The sequence below is a fragment of the Myripristis murdjan genome, chromosome 6 (assembly GCF_902150065.1).
Source record: "Myripristis murdjan chromosome 6, fMyrMur1.1, whole genome shotgun sequence".
Taxonomy (NCBI): Eukaryota; Metazoa; Chordata; class Actinopteri; order Holocentriformes; family Holocentridae; genus Myripristis; species Myripristis murdjan.
Window position 1 is genome coordinate 6,272,899 of NC_043985.1, and position 23,779 is coordinate 6,296,677.

General features: G+C 40.6%; 2 protein-coding genes across 2 annotated transcripts; both read right to left on the reverse strand.

Moving 5' to 3' along the window:
- Positions 1–11,059: 11,059 nt before the first annotated feature.
- Positions 11,060–16,955, reverse strand: LOC115360452 (protein FAM3C-like). Its single transcript, XM_030053373.1, has 9 exons — positions 16,952–16,955; positions 16,256–16,339; positions 16,026–16,100; positions 15,833–15,938; positions 15,573–15,631; positions 15,415–15,465; positions 15,163–15,247; positions 14,335–14,482; positions 11,060–11,134 (listed from the first exon to the last, which is right to left on the reverse strand). Exons 1-9 carry the CDS (start codon positions 16,953–16,955, stop codon positions 11,060–11,062), a joined length of 687 nt encoding a protein of 228 aa, XP_029909233.1.
- Positions 16,956–18,118: 1,163 nt separating this feature from the next.
- Positions 18,119–22,872, reverse strand: sycp3 (synaptonemal complex protein 3). Its single transcript, XM_030053922.1, has 8 exons — positions 22,372–22,872; positions 22,042–22,120; positions 21,470–21,504; positions 21,236–21,353; positions 20,849–20,948; positions 20,474–20,572; positions 19,327–19,431; positions 18,119–18,637 (listed from the first exon to the last, which is right to left on the reverse strand). The coding sequence occupies exons 1-8, from the start codon at positions 22,484–22,486 to the stop codon at positions 18,584–18,586; spliced, it is 705 nt and encodes a 234-aa protein (XP_029909782.1). The 5' UTR covers positions 22,487–22,872; the 3' UTR covers positions 18,119–18,583.
- Positions 22,873–23,779: the final 907 nt, after the last annotated feature.

The window sequence follows — 23,779 nt, forward strand, 5'->3', positions numbered from 1 at the left end:
ATTGCGAAAGATGGAGCCATAATTGGACAGAGAGAGTGGAGCCCTGCCACCTACTTCAAACAATACATAGACGAAGAAGTAATCAAGCATCTATCCATGTACACAAACCAACGAATGGTACTTGATTCTGGCTCCAGCCTCAACACCACGCCTGAGGAGATCAAGACCTTCCTACACTCTAAAAACTGCTGGGTGGACCCTGTGATGGACTGGCAACCTGTCCAGGGTGTTTCCTTGCCTCCGCCCTATGAGCACTGGGATAGGCTCCAGCGACCCTAGTGAGGATAAGCGGTTTAGAAGATGAATGAATGAATGAATAATGTGAAATGAATTGTTTTAAAATATGAATAAAATAATTCCTGTGAATGAATTAATGTTACCAGTTCATTTCTTAATGCAGAAGTCAATAGAAAAAAAGTCATTTTAACCTAAATAATACCGATAACCCAGAATTTGGGTTGTATTTTTCAACCCACTTTTTGGTAAGTTTAACCCATCAATATAGTCATTTCTACCCATTTTTTGGGTAGAAAACATAACCCAACATGCTGGGTCAGACCAATAACCCAACTGTGCTGTGTTATAACAACCCAGTGCTGGGTCGGTCCCTTTTTGACCCAGCACTGGGATACCAAAATAACCCAAATTGAGGTGTTTTTAACCCAGCAGTTTTTAGAGTGTAGGCATTTCAGTATACATGGCATGTCTGCAGTATCCACGACTAAAAATGTATTGGGCTGCCAAAACTAGGGTCCCAATCATAGCTGACGCCATGACACGTGATCGATTCCATAAGATCAGATCTTCACTGAAAGTGGTAGATGATCTGTCCGTGCCAGAGACTGAAAAGAAAAAAGATCCCCTGTGGAAAGGGAGACCATTTCTCAAAAGAGTCTGTGAGGGTTGCCTCAACCAAAGGTCTGTATTGATGAGCAGATGGTTCCATTCACCGGCTGGTGTCCAGTTCGTCAGTTTGTGCCTGGGAAGCCAAATCCGACAGGATTGAAGGTGTTCGTTCTTGCAAGTCCAGGTGGCCTAGTGTTGGACTTTGAAACCTACATGGGAAAGAACACTGAATACTTTGAAGAAATACTTTGACTGGTATTTCACCACGATCAGTCTTCTGGATGTTCTTAAGGAGAAGGGCCTGCCTGCTACAGGAACAATTCAGAAGAACCGACTTCCAAAAGAGTGCTGCTTGAAAAAAAAAAACAAAAAAACAAGAGGGGTAACAGAAATGATTGTTCAAGAACCTGATGAAGTTGCACTCACCAAGTGGATGGACAACAAGCCTGTTGTCATGGCATCAACCGCCCATGGGATTGACCCCCAGGATACCGTTTCCACATGGTCAAAAAAAGAGAAGGAAATCCATGTTGCAAGACCTGCAATGGTTGTCGAATACAACAGCAACATGGGAGGGGTTGACTTGTGTGATTGCATGCTCAGCTTTTATGTAATGTCCAACCACACCAAGAAGTGGACCATTCGTACCATGCTTCACTTCACTGATTTGGTCATCACCAACTCCTGGCTGCAATACCGTCAAGACAGACAGGCCTTGAAGAGACCTGCAAAGAAGCCCTCCCAATACCTGGATTTCAAACTTAGCTTGTCTGAAGAGCTAATAACCCAGGCACAGGCAGGTCAACAGAGTTACTCAAGTGATGAAGACTTCTCTCCAGAACCCAAGAAAAGGAACCCTCAGCCAGATGAGAGAACAAGAAAATACGGTGCGATACATTTGCCCAAAATGGTTGACAAATAAAACAGCAGCAGATGTAGAATGCCTGGGTGCAGTGGGAAAACCTATATGAGACGTGTTAAGTGCAAAATCTTCCTTTGCATCTCCAAGAAGTCACAGTGCTTCCTAAATTTTCACAAATAAAATGTAATGTAATGAAATGAAATGAATGGGCACTCATTTTGCATGATTTAAGCCCTGACGTCCTCTACAGAGGACATTCTGAAAAATTCTAATAAAGTTGAATTTTGAAAAAAAAAAAAAAAAAATCTTTGAAATGTGTTCATTACCACCCCAAACCTTAAAAAAATAATAGTTATAAAAAAAAAAAAAATAGCATAACACATGGTTAGCTAGCTTTGCTGTTTCACTTTCATAAATGCATTAACATGATAACACCAGCTGTTGTTGTAGCCTAGCCAATTAGCATAACACGTGGTTGTTCGCTAGCTTTGCTCCTCCACATCGTTTTTATCCATTATCTTACTGTTAGCTGAATGGCAACAGAACAATTACCCTGTATTTTGGGTTAATATTAAGGGGACATCTCCCTTTTTACCAAGCTCAAAGTTGCCAAGTATGCATGTAGCAGGAAAAATGTTTTTAAATAAATCATAGTGATCATTTCTTGGTTCAAAAAAGTACCGGTATTTATTGTCGTCTTGGGATACATTGTTATTTAATTGGTGTGTCTGTCTAGCTCGGCGGTGGTTTATGCTGAGATCTGGATGGGGGGTGGGGTTCTTGTTTGTCTTTTCTTATTGACAGACCTGAACTGCCAGCCTGCCACCCAATTGATGAGGTCAGTCAGGAAGTTCTCCTTCTCCTGGCCTGCTGCACCGAGGGGTCGTCGCCAGGGGTTTGAATCCCTGACAGATCTGCAGGTAAGACAGTTGTAGGTAGATGGGTAAGTCATAGTTAGTAGGGTGTAATTAATAAGTCACATGTTTGTGAAGTTCAGGTGTTTATTGACGTGATTACCTCGAATTTAGCACGTCAAAGAGGCGGTTTATTTTTTCGAAACACTTTCAAAACACTTTTCAAAACACACACTGTGTGTTTTGCCTCTGCTGGTAGTCTCTGCAATGTTACCATCGCAGAAATGCCTGGGTCACAACAGATGGGACAATTTGATAGATGGTCAGTATCACATAAGAATCTACATTTAGTTATTGATGAGTTATTGAAAAGATGAATAATGCATGTGAAACTATACCAGCAGAGACAGTGTGGCTAAAGACCTGCATGGCCAAACTGACACGCATCCTTGAGAAGGCGGGCAGATGTTTGTGCTTCTCAGTGAGTTTTGGGGACATTTTGATGGTGTGAAGCTTGTCCAGCTCGTAAAATCCAGAGATATGGCTCCAACAAACATTTTTCCCTTGTCTAAGGACATAGATAAATACAAGCTGGTGTGTGAATCATTGTGATATCTTGTATGTTCATTATGAGTCATTACAATTGTGATGGATTTGTCTACTGTGCTTACGTGTCATATTTGAACAAGTAGTTCCTGATGGATTTCAGCAGGTGAGAGACATCAAAAATCACTGGAACCCTCTGAACCCCCACCAGAATGCAGTGGTACTCCTCACCGCCCAGAGGATCCAGGATAGCCCCAAGGTGACGCATGGCCCTCACATTGGGGCTTCCCTAGTCACATACTACTGCCTGCACCTTTGAAATAGGTTAATATATTTTGTCAATACAAGGTTGGAGTGGAAGTTCACACAATCCAGTAATGCATTGTTAATGCTGCTACATCTTAATGCTATTTTAAAATGTCTGTGTACTACATACTGTCAGCCCTATGTGATGTAGGTGGCGAATAGCGTCCTTAATGATGACAGCAATGTCCTCCGCTGGCATGGAAGTTGAGGAAAAGAAATATCCTATGGCCTGTTGAGAGACATGGTTTAGGTAAATGCGCTTACATACAGAGCAATACCAAAACAAATTTTTTCCAATGGTATGACTTGCCTGCTTCCACTTGCCCAAAATGCCCCTAGCCATGACAACCATAGCCTGTTTGGCTGCATCTCCAGATGGAGAAATGCCATAAATGGCATCACTTCTTTTATCATAATCAAATTGCCTCTTGATTGCCATCTCATTGAGGACAATTGTGCACATCCTCTCCACAGGGGGCATGGTGGTGGCAATGACTGCCATTTGGGAGAGATAGTGATTCATTCTCTAGTTATTTTTTTAAATCAAAGATTTATAATTCCAAAGGCAGTTTTTTTTCCTTCATTTTTTTTTTATTTGTTTGCTGACATTACATTACATTACTACTTAGGCTTGATAACTGGCTTCCTCTTCCTTCGTTTGAGCCTTTCCAACCAAGCTAGTCTTGCCTCTAGTAGTTTAATTCTCTGTAGTAAGAAAAAAAGCATCCTTTATGTGTGTCTGTGATAATGCTACAGTCGCAATCTCGAAATTGAACAAGCTCAGAACATCACCTTGTGGAATGGTCACCTGAGGCTGAGCCTGTTCGTCTGTGCCTCCATTTGATTTATGTCCCTTTTGTGCCCTCCTGTCCATTCCTCTAGCTCAAAAGGTGTCTCCTCTGTGCCTTTTTCTGTCCCACCCTGTTTCTTTATATCCCTCTCTTCTTCCTGCTCCCCAGAATGCCTCTGTTCAGCTTTTGAGGATCCAATCAATTAACATCAAAGGACCAAATAATGTTAGTTCATTTAATTTAAATGTAATTTCATGGTCTTGTGTCTTAATTATTTGTATGTTGGTCTTGGCCTCTGTTTTCATTGTTACCTTTACTTTCTTTATGCCTTTTTAGAGGTGGAGAGGCAAGTGATGGTGGGTTCTCACAATCCATGTAGGGATGGCATCACTCTTAAGTGCCACCTTTCCATCGGGCTGTTTGAAGCACACACAACACAATGCATCATTAATTGTATTTGTATAATATTTAACTTAAATTGTCATTTCCTTCCAAATGCACAACTCACTTTTTCAAGGAAGCAGTCCCCAAATTGCTGTTCATGTACAACATATCCCCCCTGCATCAACGCCTCATGTGACATTGTCAGTTTGAGGTCGCTTCTTCTCATATTAATGAGCCATTTCCTTCTCCTGAAATTGAAACATGGATTAGAATAATAATTTTCCACATATTGGTTCTTCACCAGCTGCTTGTTCTTTTTGATTGTTGAACCACCTTTGTGTTATGGACTACATAAACTGCATTACATCAGACAATTTCTGATGTCATAGAGTTGTGTTGTATTCCCCCTAATCCATCTTCCTTTCTTGATCTCTACAGTTGGACCTTGTTCTGTGAAGAGCCTTCATCTCCAGCCGCTTGTTAGTTGGTCCCCCCTGCCACACACACACACACACACACACACACACACACACACACAGTTTGGCCCTGCACCCTGTATCCACTTGTTTGTTGATTCCCACCACCACACAGCCTAATTGGTCTGTCCTTAAAGGAGAAGTTGACGCCTGCTAGTGCAGGTCATGCAGAGCTCAGGAATTCAGGCCATAAAGGAGGAGCTGCTCTGGAGCAGGTAAGTCACGCCCTTCCTGTATACTCCATGGGACCTCTGGGTTCGCAAAATATGAATGGGTTTCTATGGTAAAGAAACTATTATTTTCTGGTCTTGGTCATATGTCCTTGATTACAATGAAATGATATTTCTTCTCAATTCTTTGTGCTGCTGCAGCCAAGGTAGAGATCAAAATGATCAAAATGTTTTGATCTTGATCTCAACCTTGGCTGCAGCAGCACAAAGAATTGAGAACTGGAGGGAAAGCATCAGCATCTTAATGTGACATAGGCAACATTCATTGTAGTCTTGGTATGCTTTTACCACAGCATTTAACTGAACAATATAACAATAAAATGTTAAATTCTTTATGTAATCATGGATGACTGGGACCAGAAAATAATTGTTTCTTTCCCATCGAAACCTATTCATATTTTCTGAGCCCAGAGGTCCCATGGAGTCTTATCAGATGAGCATGACTTGCCAGCTCTATGGAGATTTGCTGTTTGCTCAGCCTCCTGTTCCTCTTGTGGATTTCTGCCCAGAGCCTGCACAAAACAAATTTGCTTTTGCCTTTTTGGCGTGCTCTGGTTGTGAGCTAAACATGCTGTTGAACGCCCCCAGCCTGTGCCACACCACCACTCAGCCTAATTGTTATTGCTTATTGTTCTGTCCTCCACTTGTTTGTTTTTTGTTCAGTTTAGAATAAAGAACGTTTTCTTAATGTTTTGATGCCTTTTTCCCCCTCTGAACTATGAATAAACTTTTTATTACTGTTTCAGTGTGAATGTTAATAATTAATAATTGAATCTATTTAATAAATAATAATAAATAAATAATAAATACAATTTTTATTTAATTTAAAATTAATTTAAATTAACTAAAATTAAACACAATGGCTTACAACAAACCTATCTCTAAAGATCACTGAATGAATAGAAACCAACGAGAAGCAGTGTAGACTTTTCCGTGCAAGGCCCATGGCCTTGCACTATACAGTCTACAGTAGATGCTGAAGTTGGTAAATCATTAACAAAACTCTGTACGGAGCAATATATTGAGGCAAATTAAATGCTAGAGTCCGAACACTTGCTAGCGCGCAACATGGATAGGTCATGCGCTCAAGCTTTCGCAATCCTTCCCTCCCGTGTGCAGCCCTTTAAGTCTGGTTCATTCATACAAGAGCAAGAACGGTGCCTTATTTCGTCCTTTGGAAAAGTAAAGAATGACCATCCTTTCCCACTATTTGAACAATTAATCACAGCACACCTTCGCGGCATTTTTTCTTTTATTAAGAATGACTGAGATATATTTTTAATGTTATTGAGCGGGATATTTACTGCATTATTTAAGGTGTATATGATAACATGTATATTAAAATATTGAACACAAGAATAAAAGCAAGTCAAATTCCATTTATACCCATGTACTTTCACAATATACAATAAATATGACTATATGGGGAAAAAAGTGCCCACAAGGGAAAAAAAACCCGTTACTATACACAAATATTAACTTTGATAGAAAAGTCCTCCTTAAGAGTGGTGTTTCCAGATTCTCTTGGCTTCAGGTGCCATTAAGATCAAGATCCCTGGTCGTAAACAGCCACAAGTCTGTCACTGACCAATCCGCATTCAATAGCAAATGCTAGCGTGTTATGGCCAACAACAGCCCAACATGTAGGAAATCGAAAGGATATAAGTTCTTGCTAATTTCACTTTTAACCTATAATCCATATTGAACTTTCAGAAACTACAACAGTATTTGCGATTTTTCAACCATAAACAGGTGTAAGAGACAAATTTAGCCGTTTAGCTCCATAGAGCCCCACCCCCAGTGGAATTACGGTGGAACTGCAACCAAGTTCGATACAGTGGGGGTCAATGGAGAGTGGTAAGGCTCGTCGTAGACCGGCAACTTTCCTTCCTCCTACTCGGCCCTCTCAGTGGAGACACGGCAGTTGAGAGGGCCGAGTGAGAGGACGTTCCTGTTGTAGCTCCTGCCCCCCAAATACTACCAGGAACTTCTTCGGTGGAAACGGGCCTCTTGGCTACATGAACTGCCACTTTGTTGGAGTTGCTGACCTGGGGATTTGAACCCTGGACATCCATTTAAAATTAAAATGCTTATAACACTTTCTAACAGTCACAATGTTGATAAAATTCAGTGACCCAGAAATACCTGAGCTTTGCAATCACGTGATTGCAAGCAAGAAAATGGTTGAAACAGAGCAGCACAAACTGTGTCAGCCAGCACCACAACTTCTACTGACCCTTTGCACATGACGTCACATTCCACTCGTTCTTCTGCCGTCCACGCCACGTCAATTTAAGACAAGGAGGCGCGTTATAGTTTATGACATTCCGTGGTTGTAGATAGTTTTTAATTTACTTTTATGGTAGTAAGATGGTGATTTCCTGCTGTGCTGTGCAGTGTGCCAACAGGCAAGACTGTAAGCCTCATCTAGCCTTTTACAGGATGCCTTTTGATGCGGACAGAAGACAGCGGCAGCCCTCCAAATACTCCCGGATCTGCAGCGAACATTTTTTACAAGGTCAGTTTCATATTAAAACGTTATCAAAGTTATATAACCTTAGCTATGTTAGAGTCAGTCAAAACAAACTCAGTGTAGTTAGCTAACGTGGCTACCGTTAGCTAACAAACTCAAGTAGGGTTTGTTTACTAGTAGTGCAAAGGTTTTAAACTCCATACAGTGTTTACAATAATGAACACACACATAAACAACTAAATCATTACAGTGACTCGTTTACAAGCCTGTTTGCTGTTAGTTCTCAGCTATGAATTAGCGGTTAGCTCGCAATGCACATTTACACATACACATTTGTATATATACCAGCAATAATATAATCTTTTCACAACACAAGCACAATCACATAATGTCAGTATATGTGCTTACCTAGCAGGAAAACAGTATATTAAAAAAGCGGCGACTTGAGGTGAAAGACAGCTAACAAACTGGCTACAGCTCAGCCACATCTTCTCCCCTCTAAGCATTAGTCAAGTTTTTGTAGGTTTTTTTTTTTTTTTTTTTTAATTGAAAAATGAACAACATATATATACTAGGCAAAAAAAGTTCTGCACTGCTTTTTCAGTCTATAATTTCTCCCCTTTATTTATACCCAATGGTGTTGTATCTTATAGGGGACAGTGGGGTAAGTAGTGCCAATTTTTATTTAAAGTGCCTTTAAAGTGAGGGGATTACAGTAATGCCTCCAACTAAAATATGCACATATAGTTTAGGATGTTGTGCATCCCTGGGAACAATCACTTTGGATCTTATATAAACTGTTTGAGAAATATAGCTTTTGAAAAAAAAAAAGTGGTTTTGTGGCACAACTTGCCCCCAGTGCGGGGTAAATTGTGCCATTAGAGAGAATACACTGGGGTAAATTGTGCCATTGATAACTGAAGTAAAACAGATCATTTTAATCTCACAAATGATAATGCTATATAAAAGTAAAACAAATTCAACACAAAATTATTTATTTAACATTTATTTATTATTTTAAAAAGATCACAGGCCACTTTTCTATAAGGCCTAGCGCCACATGAACACATACCCAGAACAAAATAAAAATTCCAAAATGAGCACCTGCAAATCATCTTCATCTGAATCTGAATAGTTTTAGTGATCAAAGGTAAGAAGACAATGTACAATAACAATAAAATACAATAAAGTAATATATAGTATATAATCACAAGTTGTGCCACTGGCACAACTTACCCCAGGCCCTTTGGCACAAATTACCCCAAGCCCACCATTTTGAAAAAAATGCATCCCCCAGTTGTTTTGAGCTAACATCATGCTAACTGTATAGACTCATGGTGTAGCTTACTAAAGTACTAAAACCTGTGTGAACTGTTTTCAAAGTTTTCTATAATTGTTCAAACCCAGCAATCAAAAAACCTTGATCATAGAAATTTTACTTTGGAGGGCAAAAAAAATGTTTTTTGAACTGAAATGTGCTTACCTCTCAAGCCATGTGTCTCCCTTCGTTGCAGGATGAGTGAAATGGATGCCTCTTCAAAAATATGTGGTCACATGACCAACTTCTTCTATGGTTTTCTAGATAACAGGGGTGGCACTACTTGTCCCTTGGCACAAATTACCCCACTCTCCCCTACTGTTGTAAAGCCTGATTTGTCCTCTTTTCCAATGAGATACAACTTGTAAACTGAAAATGAAAAACGAAATTGAAAATGTGTATCATATAGATACAAATGGCTTTATAGGGTTAAACTGTGAGTAGCCCAGGTACCTCAATGTGCGGAGAGCAACTGTTACTGAGCGACTCAAAGACACCTTCATCATTTGGTTGTGGAAGTGAACATGCTTGTGCGTGATTTTGTTTGCAGCATGCAGTCCGTCCTTCGTCTGAACATCATTGAGATGAATGATGTACTTCCAGTTAATGGGGCCAGTGGTGTTCATTATTGGGCTGTATGCCTTTAGAATCAGAATTAGAATCTTCATTATTCACAGCTCACGCAAGTACAGACAGAAAAATGTAAAGCATCACCTTCAGTCATAATTATGTAAATAGAAACCCCACGACAATAAAATATAATAAAAAGCAAATAAGCTGGAACAACAATCAGCATTTACCTGTAACGTGTTGCGTGCAAGCTTCAGCATGTGGCAGGCGTCCCTCATGACAAACACTCTCTCACCAGTCACTGGATGTGCAAAAAAGGTCTTCAGGGGTTCATGAGTTTTTCCCTTGAGCTCACAGCCAAGTTGGTTGCACATGCTGATGTTAGATGCATGTCCATCCATTGTCATGCACACCACTCTCAGACCACAAGCATTAAGTTCTTCTAATGCATGAACAACTAAGACCTTCAGTGTTTCTGGTGAGAGAGCACTGGTCAGATAGTAAGCAATTGGAGCTTTCCAATGCCCTTGTATGCCAACTACCATAAACACGAGAGCCTCAGAGGCAACATCTGTCTCACTGAATCCATCCCCCATATCCACAAACCCTGACATTGTTTGAGTTTGGGGATTGTATAGCACATGTTTTTTTTTTTTTTTTTTTTTTTTTTTTGTGGCCATGGCATCCAGCATCAGTGTCACCCATCCATATTTAGTCTGGTCTTCCTTGCATCTTCTTCCCAGCATGTCCAGCATCATCTTATTTAGGCCAGGCTTAGCACCGACCGAAGTCAGCCACCTTTGTAAAAAATAAAAAAGTAGTAATTTAATCAATTTAACCCTGATAGAAGAAACTAAACAGAGAAAATAGCATATCTGAAAGCACAAAATGTATCAGAATGAGTTATGTGATGTGATGATTTGATGTGAGCTTTTAGATTGGTAATTTTCACTGTTTGTCACAAAACATACTCTGTAGGACTAAAGTGGTTAATGTATTTAACAATTAGGCAACATGAAGAATACCGTTGCAATGTATGGGGATGCGGGAGAGGAAGATTTTGAGACTCTCTCAGGTAAGTATATGCCTTCGGACCATGAAGGTGTAACGTGAGGGCAAATTCTCTCTGCTGTCTGATGTACTCATGGCCCTTTTTGGCCAAGAGGTCTACCTGAAGATCTGAAATTAAATTAGCACAAACTAATTAGTAAGACTCCTTTAAATAATAAGGAAGGATGAGTGTAACACAGAGTGTAAACATTAAGTAGGCTACCTATATAAAATATTCAAATTAGTATTTCCATTTTACCCGAATAGAAGTCAAGTCTGTCTTTCAGCTCTTCATTTATGAGGTTCTTCTCCCTCAAATCCTCAAGAAGAGCAAGTATATTTTTCTTTGCCCTTCACACCCGGATCATGCTGTTCCTGTCCTTGCGCTCCAGACTCTCCACTCTAGCCAGAGCTTCACCAAGTCCGGTCTTTAGAGCAGTGGGAGAAGCACTCAAACTCATCACTCACAGATGTAGCTGGCCCACATTCTTAATCTCATCCCTCAATCCCACTGTTGGCGCCTTGGGTATGAGTGTCTTAGTGTCAGGGACGCATATTCAACAACTACAGTATCTTTTAATGTATGCTCATGTGTATTTGATTGTGTCAAATACACATGAGTGGCAGAGAGCAACTGCGATAGAGGTTTTAATACGACCAGGGCCTTGATGCTCTCATGTGTTTGAGAAATATTACATGCAAATACTTACAACATTAGACTGAGGATCAACTTCATGGAAATGCTGGCAGGCCACTGGCAGGCTCTCTTCAGCTTTCCTTGAAGCTTGTGTGGTCCTTGATGGTACTTAAATGTAAGAAACATAATACAAAATTTTTAAAAAGTTTTAAGCATCAGAAAGTGCACAGTACTTTATTCCAAAACATGCAGACAGAAAAAAAAAAGTTTAGAAATGTGTGGCATTAAGTTGTTATGCTTACAGAAACATATGAGTCATAGACATAAACGAATGAATGAATGAATTAATGAATTCTTTAGCCAAATAGCACACAGACCTTTTGTAAATGAGATGGGAAGTTAAAGACAGATGGTTTGACTCCATGTCTAAGCCGGACAATCTGCCCTGTCCTGTCAAAATCATCTGCCTTAAAGTGCTCACTGCAGAGCAAGGACCTCTGAGTAGCCACAAAACCTTCCCTTTTCACTGCCAGTTCCCATTCCCTTTTAAGACTACTGTCTTTGGGAAACTTTAAAATTATGAGAAAAGTGGCCAGAGATGTAAAGAATTGCCTACAACAAAAAAGAATTGTCATCCTTCACATTAAGGTTAAGTACACAATACATATACATATTAAATACATCCAATATCTACCATTAATCTTCTTACTGGTCAATCACTGCAGTCCAAGGTCTGTTTTTTTCAGACCAGGGGCAGTTTATAGATGAAATAACATTGCATTTTAACCAAAGTAAGGTCTCAAATTAGTTATTTCACTAGTAAGCAGCTGTGTAATACATGAGATAACGTAAAGTGAGCTGGTTATATTATGGAAAGAATCCGGAAGCGGAGCAGAGAGATTCAATCCGTCCATCCTGTCGAGGTTTATTTCACTATTTAACAACCTGCTCATTCAATATTATTCCTTACGTACACCTTATCTGTGAAAAGTGATTCCACAGGATCTGGTGTCAATGCTCCGCTCATTAGAGCATCCATAAGCAGCACAAAAGTCCGGCATCTTCTCCAGTTAAACTAGGTCTGAAAATATTAAGTAGAATTTGTATTTGGGTAGTAAAACCGGCATTTTTAAAACATCCAAGCATCCTGTGTCATAGCTACATGTGTGACGTTTTTAACAAATCAAACCGTTTGGAAATTGGTGGAATATTCAGTGAATAATTCTACTTTAAGATTGTGGAGTACCTCTTACTTCCAAAGGTGTACATACACTCCCGCCTCTGCTAGCCCTGTACCAAGATGGCGGCACTTTAGGCACGTCCCTCCACAGTCAACTCGGCGTCTACGTATGTCTATGGCTGACACTGAAAAACATACTGGCTAGCATTTTCCAAATTTCACAATAAAAGCTGCACCATGAAAAGCTGCAGTGAGAACCGTATAGACTCAACTCAATTCATATTATGTGCTTATTCCATGTGTCAGTTGAGTCTACAGGCTGCTCACTTCAGTTGAGCGTAATGTCCCTTTAAAAGCACGTAGTGTGCAGCGTGTTCTCTGCTCCATTTCTAAATGCATGGAAAAGATCACAGTTACTGTTTGGAAAAAGGAGCTCAGTCACTTTTACTGCTAGGACATTTGAAATGAGACACTTCTTACTTTGACTGCAGTAGATTTTTACTGCACTACTTCTACTTCTACTGCAGTCAGATACCAGCAGAGGAACAGTACTTCTACTTCTACTGCAGTCAGATACCAGCAGAGTGACAGTACTTCTACTTCTACTGCAGTCAGATACCAGCAGAGGAACAGCTGTAGTTTTATCGGTATTTATATGAATGACAGGCTGCTGCCTTCACTGACCTCTCATGAGAGTCGGACATTAATACATAAAAAAAATCTGTCTTATGAAGTTGTGAGCTGCTGGTTCACGGAGTAAATCAGCAGAAATTGTTGCTCTCATAAAGTTTCTCTCATCATGAAGTTTTGTCATGAGCTGACATGACATAGCAGCTGACAGCTATCACAGCTAACATAAACACACAAAACATTCACTCTCAAAAACATTTAAAGTCAAGAAACTGAAATACAGCTGGAATTTATCACTGCGCTTCCATAATATAATTTTTTTTTTAAACTGAACAGCATCCGGGCTGAATGCCCAGGCCTAACGACACCACTGCTGTCAACATGAAAAATCATAATCTGATGGTGCATTTTCAGTAAATAGGATCTTTAATGGTGTTTATGGTCAAGCTCCTTCCAAATATACTCTCTTATTAAAACTTTAAAAAAAATTAACAGCTTTGCAAAGCTGGGATCGACCGTGGCATGAACAACATCAGCCATGTATAACTTTAAACATGACAACATTCACAACACCATGTTCCCTTAACATACAAAGAAGAAGCTAGAATATGTTCATGGCCTCTGGTATATAAACAGAAAGGCACAATCTGGTCCTTTATGTTCAATAGTACCTTTCATAAAATCCATGCTAATCAATATAAAGGACAACATATTTATAATGCTGTGTATAATGCAGCTTTTAGGCGAGCAACAAAAGTCAAAGTTGCACTATTTCAGCTTTCGTCTCATTTATTTGCTCCATTTCTCATGCAGTTTTCACCAAGAAAAAGCTGCTAATATGTACGTACCATATTCTGATAAATACAGATTATTACAAATACAGTATATGGGCTACCAACTTTACAACAAATCCTCATCCCAAAAATAATATCCATTATGTTTCACTTGTTGCCAGCGCTTCCAGAAGATTGCTCTTGTTTAATTTTCAGTGCGTCAGTCTTGGTACTTGGGGATGCATCCTTCCAGCTCAATCATCTCTGGCCAGCCATCATGTTTATTATTTAACTTGTTGTATTTCAGATGCTGGGAGAGAGACGGAAAGAGAATCAGAGTTCCTGAACAGCATCAAGTCTCACATCACACAAATCAGGGGCCAGCAAACACGTCAGTCTGGCAGTTACCTTCTCATAGTTGGTCCTGGCGCTTTTTCCTCCAGCAAACACCCAGTTGTCTCTGAAGGAGAGTGAGTGGACGGCAGAGCTTCCCAGTTCACCAATCAGATCTCTGGCTTCATCACTTAACCAGTCGGACGGGTGACCAGCCATTTCACTGCAGATATGACATCCATGAAGGGGTCAGACGGTTAGCGGGTACAGCTGAAGAGTCAAAAGACGTCTGAAAACCTCTTTAGTGAGTCTCAACACTGAAAACCCACAGAAACCAAGAAATCACATCTGCTGATAGTCATTTTCTCAAAAATGCTTCTGTTTTATGCCAACTTTACATTCGTAAATGATACAATTCTGAATACTCTGAAGGAAAATGTCAAAATGGCAGAATTATTTTTTTTGCAGTAAAACAGTTCCATCATTTTGGCATCCAGCTGGATGGAAAGAGCGCTAAAAGGGAAACCTAAATAAACGTGTTTTGTTGTGCATCCTTCAAAACAGCTTTTAAACTTTGTGCCGCCTTTCAAAATCATGTTGTTTCCCGGTCTGTATCGACTCTGTTCAGCTTGGAGCAGGACACTCCTGATGAGGCTCCCGTTCCTGCGACAGGAGAGGAGCTGATGGATCAAACTTGGTGGATGTGTTATACTCACACACAGCAACAAATTCCACTGAAAATCCAAAGTATCGCTTTAAGGGTTAGGCTGCTGGACTTTGACTGGTTTAGATCTTATTTTGGACTTGAATGAGAGGGAATAGCGACTAGACGAGGGAACTAAGTGACATGATAACCCAACATTCAGTGCGGCCACATTTATTCTTGAAAGCTGAGACATTTACTTTGTGGCAGGATCATCATAGGAGGCCATCAGCACAGCAGAGCCTTGCTCAATGCTCCAGAGAAAATCAATGAGACTTTCATCATCTGAAAGAAACATAGATGAAGATGAAGTACATGAACATTTGAACACAGGAGATCCCACCGGGAATGGAAACCCCCACCCCACCCGCACCCAAGTCGATGCCTTGTTCCACCCATTGAGCCACACGACTACATTTCATTGTGATATTGTGTCACTAGTTGCTACATACCACCGTTCTTCATGTTGAAGTTTCCAGTCTTGACAACTTGTCCTGTTCTCCCTGTTAGAGACAGAGGCAGGAAACTGAACCTACACATGTTTGCTATAAAAAAAAAAGAAAAGAAAAGAAATGAGTAGAACGTTAACAGAGGTGGTGCTGACACTTACCATGTACGACAACAACGTTTACTCCACTGCCAGCATTGTTCAATGGCTTGCCAAGAACCCTAAGAGAAGAAGTCAGCAGTCACACTGAGATACTGGACATGGCAGCTGACACAGCATCAACACAACATACTGGAACTGGTGGAAGAGTGGAAAAGTGGAAAGAAAACACATGGAAGAAGAATGAGAAAGGGTGAAGAAGGAAAGAAAGCAGGAGGGAAGAAGTGGAAGCTTGTGAAGAGAAGACAGGAGGGGCAGCCTACAGCTTGTTGTTGATGCAGATCTGTGGTGCCACTGCCTTAGCAGCTCCTTTAAAGATGAAGAAGCTGAACTGATCCTTTGGACAGCTTTGCATGCCGCACACGTCATCTGGAGAGAAGAGCAGCACATTGATTAGTCCAGATCAGATTCATCTATTAGCCCTGATCAGCTTGGATGAGCAGATTGATGACTGACCTAATCGCTTGGCGGGCGGCTTCTTGTTCTGTCTGAATCTGCCAAAATGTTCAGCCAGATTGAAAGGACGATCACCTGGAATATCACAGAATTACAGAGGCACAGATTTACTTTTGAAAATCAGAATCAGAGCAACATTATTGATCCCTGAGGGGAAACTGGGTAAATTGGATGAAATTATACACATTCAAAGATGTGTTCCCAAAAGGTCTTGCATCAAAAGCTCCTACCATTCAGCATGTGGCTGTATTTCTGCAGCATGACATGAACAAAAACCGCCATGGATGCTAATGTGACCACAGCTTTCAGAATCCCTGAGAGAAAATACAGAAACACATCAGAAATACGTAAATGGTCCTTTTCAGTGTGAACTCTGCTGGTGAGCCGGTGGAGAGACAGCTCACTCCACCAGTTCAACTAGATCGCAGCAAGCTGACGTCGAGAAAACTACTTAGTAGGAAACATAAAGAAGTCCAGATTTGATAACCTGTTCATGTTTTACTGTGTCCAACCTTTTCCAGGACTTTTTAATGATCTGATTTCTACGCTGGCTCAAATCATCTGCAACTCTAGTCCTATCAGTTCTCTGCAAGGAAGTAAATACAATCATAGTGACACACACAGAAACACACACACTGAATCTAGTTCATGATTTTGAGCAATTACCTATTAAGATTTGTCGGGTTCTTGTATTTGTTCTCCCTATACAAACAAGAAAGATGGCAACAGGAAAGTATCATAGATTATATAATCATAGCTCTACAGTACAGCTTGAAACACAGATTAAATCCCAGTCCAGGCAGAGCAGCTCATGTAAAGAGTCCAGTAAATGACAGAGCTGTTTGTGTAAATCCACTCCAAGTTAGGAAATAGAGCATGAAACAAGTTTCTATATGGTTAGAAGTTGTTAGACATGATTTACTGACCCATTTTCATTGAGAGCCTGTGGTTGAAGTCCTGGTGGCTGTCAAACTGACCAGAGCCCTACACTGATGCTGAGGAGACGTCAGACCTGCCCAACAAACTGGTCAGTCCAGTTCAACCTGCTCCCATCCAACTTCCTGCCAAGAGGCAGCAGGGGATCGTCCAAGCTGACCCGTGACGTCTTCAAAATATTCTGCAAAATATTGATCATGTCAGCGGTGGAAGAAGTCATTCTTCAGCAGCCAGCAGTTATCACTCCAGCCCTAACTATTCACATGAAATGAAGTAAAAAGGTACACTTTTCTTTTTGGCACACTAATTTCCAGAGTTCCAGTGGTGGCCCTGGTGGCTCAGCCGGTAGAGCATGTACCACATAACAAGTCTTTACTGTCTGCAGCAGCCTGGCTTCGACTCAGGCCCAGGCCTTTCGCTGCGTGTCATCCCCTCTCTCCCTGACTTTCCTGTTTCTCTCCACGGTCACTGTGGAGTAAAGCAGAAATGTCAAACTAAACTTCTCTTCAGCATTCAGCAGACATAAAATTCAACCTGGACTGTCCTCAAAGAGGAAGAACGTGGACGTTTCAGTTAAAGTGAAATGTTAAAAGGTGCATTAACTGAAGTTTTCACTACCTAAACTACCTAAACTGGCAATGTCTGGTGGAGGACCATGTCCAGACAAGTTCAATCTAACATTACCAGAAGAGCCTTTCTTGAATGTTGGGTTAGACTGGGGACATGGAATCCAAATGGGCCCTGTTCAAAACCTCCGTCCCCTAAGCAGCAGCTCAGAGATGAAGGCTCTTGATGATCAGGAACCTGAAGGTGGATGTTGTTGTTGAAGACAGCTGTCACATAAAGATACAGGCATTCCAGGTTTGGATTCGGGGTGTCACAAAGTCCAAGTGAACATAAATGCAAACAGCGGAGGCAAGAAGTGGGTGACCAAAAGACTTTACTTAACACAGAAATACACACACATACACACCTCAAAAGCAGAGCACAAAAGGACAAGGTGGTGTTCAAAATGTTGGTTTTAATGTACAGTAAAAGAAATACAGGTCTGATAACTGCACAATACTCATAAAGCCATTAAATGAAATATTAATCACAGACGTTTGTTGTACAATAGTAATTTTAAAATGACAGAAGATAAAAATCTGAATTCTACCTTACTGCAGTTGACCATAACAAAAATATATATTCCATATGGATTTACTGTTTTTTTTTTTTTTTTTGTATGAAGGCTGAAAGCCCTAATCAGATTCCCCACTTTCCAGCCTGGACTGAGGAGTTCTTGGGCAGTGGAAATAAATGTTAGTGTAAAGAAGCATTTTAACAGTTTCAGCTTCTGTCTTCTGTCTAAAGGACAAACAGACTAAAACACAAACTCAGCTTTAACTTTTTTTGACTTGGTAAAAATTGCACTTGGAACCAAGAACGCAGCATTATCATAACATAACAACAGAGATCAAACATGCCATATAAATGTCAAGTAAATCATGTGAACAGGACCCACCCATGCCAAACTGTAATTAAACCTGTAAGGTACAGGCAGTAACTGTTGCTGTGCTAACGGCAAAGTAGAATAAACCTTTGTGCCTACAGACAGGCGTAATCGCTGTGGCAGCAGCAGACTAGAACAGCGTGGACTGCAGCGAGTTGCGGACAGTGGCCATTTGCTCCTGTTGCTGTGGAAACAGACAAACAATATGATTGTACACCTCTTGGGAATTTGAATGAGAATATTTTTTATTTCTATTTCTGTTTGTTGTAATCTATTACAAATTTCAGCTGCACTCATCCTGTTTCTGCACAATGATCATTAGGTTAAGCTTATGTGATTTTATCTTAAAAACTGCATTGACTGTTTAATGTGTCAGTTGTTTTTTTTGTTTTTTTTTTATTGTGAACTCACTGCTAGCCACTGTGCTTGGCTGCACTTTTATCAATACTAAGGGTCTACTCACATTGGCAAATTTGGCCCTGTATCGTTCTAAAGTCAACCCCCCCAGTCGCCGGCTGGTCTGCGCCACATTACCAAAGCCCAAACGTGCCTGGTCTGCCGGATCTGACAAGTGCGCCATGCACACAGACTGCTTTACTTTCATCATAAACCGACTTTTGTTTATACACGGTTGCAGCAGCACATTGCGCAACACGCAGCAAACCTGCTGTGCGCATTAAACAATTTCACAGAGGCAGGAGGAAAGTTGCATGATTTATGTCATATCCACGTTCACACGCTGCGTGCGTGACCGTGCATGTGCTCGTGTATGCACCCATACTGTGCTGAAGCACACCCCTTCCACACTGGTCAAAGACCAGATCAAACTTGCCAATGTGAGCAGGCCCTAAGTCTACTCACTGAGCGACTAACCATGTCCATGAGGCTCTTCTTAAGCAGGCAGGACAACTCCTTCTTCAGCTCCTGTTGAGCTCCCTGCACATAAGCCTCATGGCTCTTCTCCATCTCTTCTATGTCCTGCAGGAAACAGTGAAGATATTAGTGTCACTCGGTGGAAAAAAAAAACATACTCAACAATGGTTTAAATTAGAGAAATGGTTTAATTTAATTTGAGACATCAACACAAGTGACGTCACAATCATCAGACGATTGTGACGTCACAATCATCAATCAGACGACTGTGACGTCACAATCATCTATCAGACGATTGTGACGTCACAATCATCTATCAGACGATTGTGATGTCACAATCATCATACAGACTACTGTGATGTCACAATCATCAATCAGACGATTGTGACGTCACAATCGTCAATCAGACGATTATCAGATGAGTCCCTTCCCTAGTTCTCTTTTCCCAAATCACTTTGGTGTACACAACATCAAACTCAATTTCCTCTCCTGGGTGTTAGCTCATTAACAGTAAGCAGTGCATGTTGTAAATACAAAGGGTGGCAGTTACCAGTGAAAAGTCTTTGTCTATGTCCTATATTTGCATTGTTACATAATCTCCAGTCTCACTGATCCAAAGAACATGAAATATTCCCTGGTCTGATTTGAGGTCTCTTGTGCACATACATAAAAACCTTCAACTTGGGCTGAATCAAGTAAGGAACAGTATTTTACATCTTGCATGTAAACCAACAGCTTCCAAACAATGAAACAGCAAAAAGCTTCTTAGTGGTTTTAAAAGCTGTACAAATCAGTCCAAACTTTAAAAATCATATGTTCGTTCATTCATTCATTCATTTTCCAAACCGCTTCTGTGTAAGGGTTGTGGGGGGTGCTGAAGGTTATCCCAGCACTCAGTGGGTGAAAGGCAGGGGAACATCCTTGACAGGCTGTCGGTCCATCACAGGGCAGACAGACAAACACACATTCACACCTAAGGGCAATTTAGTATCTCCAATTCACCTTCATCTTGCATGTCTTTGGACTGTGGGACGAAACCCACGCAGACACGGGGAGAACATGCAAACTCCTAAAACCATTTGTATTATCTTTTAATATGATGATGTGACTGACTGATGAAACCTGTCTGTCAGGTGTGTAGCCTTACCTTAACAAACTGCTCATATAACTCTCTCATGATTTTCAGTTTCTGAGTCTGCGCCACTTTTGCCTGCTGGAAGAGTTCCTGTTGCTGCCTGAACAGATTCTACAAAGAGAATGAACAGACCAAAACAAAGGCATATTCTGGATTCATTACTATCACCAGATTCTCGGTGACAAATCATCTACTTACCATCTAACACTTTATACTGTAATAACTCCTGGAATACAAGGAGATTGCAGATTAATGGCATGTGGTGTAACCCCGTAAGATTTTCAAGGGTTGATTTTTCCTTTTACAGCAACATTTGAAGTCGCGTGGGGTCAACCATGTGGACCTGAACGTAGTCTACCAGGCCACCAAGTAAGCAGGATAACTGACGTTTAGCTTCTCCTGCTGATCCTCAATTCTCTGGGTATCACTCTCCCACAGCTGCAGAGCAGAGGAGACCTGCTGGGAGTACTGCTGAGTCAGCTTCTGCCTGCAAACACACACACACAGACACACACACACACACAGTTGGCTGCTGCGTTCTACTGCTCTAAAATGTCCCTGCAATACGTTCCTGTGCTACAATTTTCAGCTGCATAATGTGTTTGGTCTGTTCTTGTTGATGTCCTTGTTTTACTGTGTCCTATTACTATTCCCTTCTGCAACAGCCAAATGTCCTCCACAGGGATCAATGGTTTTATCAGGTCTTATTACTTTTAAAGGCAACCTATTGTTTGACTGGTTTTCACAGTTTGGGTGGGAAGGGGAATGGCTGACCTCTGGGTGTATTGGTTGTTCCACCGCTGCTCCAGTGTATGTTGGCTTCCCTTCATGAAATTCTTGGTCAGAGACTCCAGACGCTTCCTCTTGGCTTGCATCACCTTATTTATATCAGCTACAAGCAGGACAATCATCCAGCACATTACACTCACTGAGACACAATAATGTGTCAGTTTCCATCACACCAAAGAGACAAACATGCTTGCACACAGCCAAAACACAGTTGCTTACTTCCAAATTTTTCCATCATGGATTGCACCCCCTTCCTTGAGGAGTGGAAAGAGAGAAGAGTTAGTATCTGTGGATTTCATATACAAAGATGCCCACTTAGCCATTATCAGTACTCATATCTTTACTTTATTCATAGCACAATATATACTCTTTGATGTGTGTGTGTGTGTGTCCTCCAAGAGGGGACCTGCTCTCCACTGCACAGTACAGCTATACATACAACAGTAACAGGACTAGGGCTGAACGATGTCTTGTTATCTAGATGTGCACATTCAAGATACTTGTATCTCAAAAGAAAACAATATGAACAATATCACATTTAGGATTAGGCTTATCCAAAGACAGTGACTGGTCTGTTCTGATCAATAAAATACTGCATTTCCTACATCCAGTTGGCATTACTATCATGTTTTTTTGCAGAATGCTTAATTTTCACTGTTGCTACACTTAAACTTTCAGATAAGTGTGAACCCATGGTCATTGTGCATCGTATACTATTAGATATTTGACATAAATAATGAGCTATGAAAATTTGTCCATATAATAAAGGACGGTCACGGAAAGTGCCATACCCGACAGCACAGGTGACCTCCTCCTCAAAATCAGCAGCAGGTCTCTTCTTGGCCAACCTGTCCACAACAGGAGTTTCACCTGGGGATAGAGACAGCCATAAAACAAAATAAATTAAATGTCAAAAACACACTGCTTCGGCAAAACCAGCGCTCCGTGGGCATGTCACTGAAATGCAAACAATGCTTTAGTTTACCGTCTGAGCTCCTGCCATCATAAATATACTTTTTTTCCCCATATAACGCTAGCAAGTTTCGTTTGAGCGCTACTGAGCCCGGTGTGAATATTTATGCTACCTTTACCTAACACAACTCCGTTTACCTGTAACGTACCTTCTCCAGTGTCATTTTTCTTCCCACTTTCCTGTGTCAAATCAAAGTCACTCATGTCCGGTTTGTTCTGTGGACGCTTACTTCTCTTGGTTTGTTTTCTCACTATTGCTGCCATGCTTCAAATCAACACGAAATCCGTGTTTCAGGCTAGTGATGTTAGCCAACTAACCGCCTGCCCGACACAACGCTAGCTGTCGCCGCTAACTAGCCTAGCCAAAGTTTTCTGCTTGTTGGCTGTATTAAAGCTAAATTTAACAGACTTTTACTTGTTCTTGTAAATGATCAAAGATGCCCCTTTTCTTCGGCCTCAAGTCTTCGTTCAGTCGGTGGTACAATGAGACTTTACCCCTTTCTGTCTGCCTAGCGCTAGACGGTGGTCAGCTTGATAAGTTGCCGCCTCAACAGATTGGTAGTTACTGCATAACATTAGCTACTGTTCTACATGTAATGCCATATGCTGTATTATGCTATAGTTATAAATCCACCACCACTAATAAAAAACAATAATAGTAATAATAGTAATAATAATAATAATAATAATTATTATTATTATTATTATTATAATAATGATAATAATAATAATCTCTGCTGTTTCACTGTCAACAGTATGGACGACTTGAATGGTCTTGTGTTTTGACTTCTGTTAGGAGGAATGTGCCAAAATTTCAAATTTATACCACTTGAGGTTTTGGAAATTTCTTGCTTTTTCTTTTTTTAATGTCAGCAAAAATGGCAAATATGAACATTACATGAATGAAGAGCAGGTAAAACAAAACAGTTCTTGTAAAAGTTGTCTTATTTGTTTGATGACCTGTTTAAGGCTTTGGAAGATGTGCTTTAAATTGACACGGTTGAATGTATCCCTCATTACTAAGAGGTTTTTTTTTTTTTTTTTTTATGGTTTATAACCTGGACAGCTGAATTAAATTTGCTTTCAGCCACGCTGTCTGCCGTCTGTCTATCAATTAAACACTCACTAGCCTACGTCATCAACAACAGAATTACTCTACTGGCATATTGAGAAATAACAAAACCAGTCTCAACAAACATTTCATTTTTTTCTTTTCACTTGTTTCAATCTGTGTTACAGTCCCATTTCCAAGGCAGATGTTTTAAATAAGGTGTTTGTTCTGAAAGTATCCCAGACTTGATTATAAGTCTATAAGTTCAGTTGATGTGTTACTTAGGTTGACTGACTCTGTTTACTAAGCTTCAGTCTTTCTATCTCTGACACACAGGGAACTATGGCTCAGAGTTTCCATCCACTCAAATATCAAACTTTTCTTCACAAATGAAATGTCCATTTTCTTGGTAATCCTCCCTGGTCACCAGCATCTAGAACATAATCCCTCATCACCATGTTCTCCCCCTTTGACCTGCCAACACACCACACAGTGCAGCTTTTATT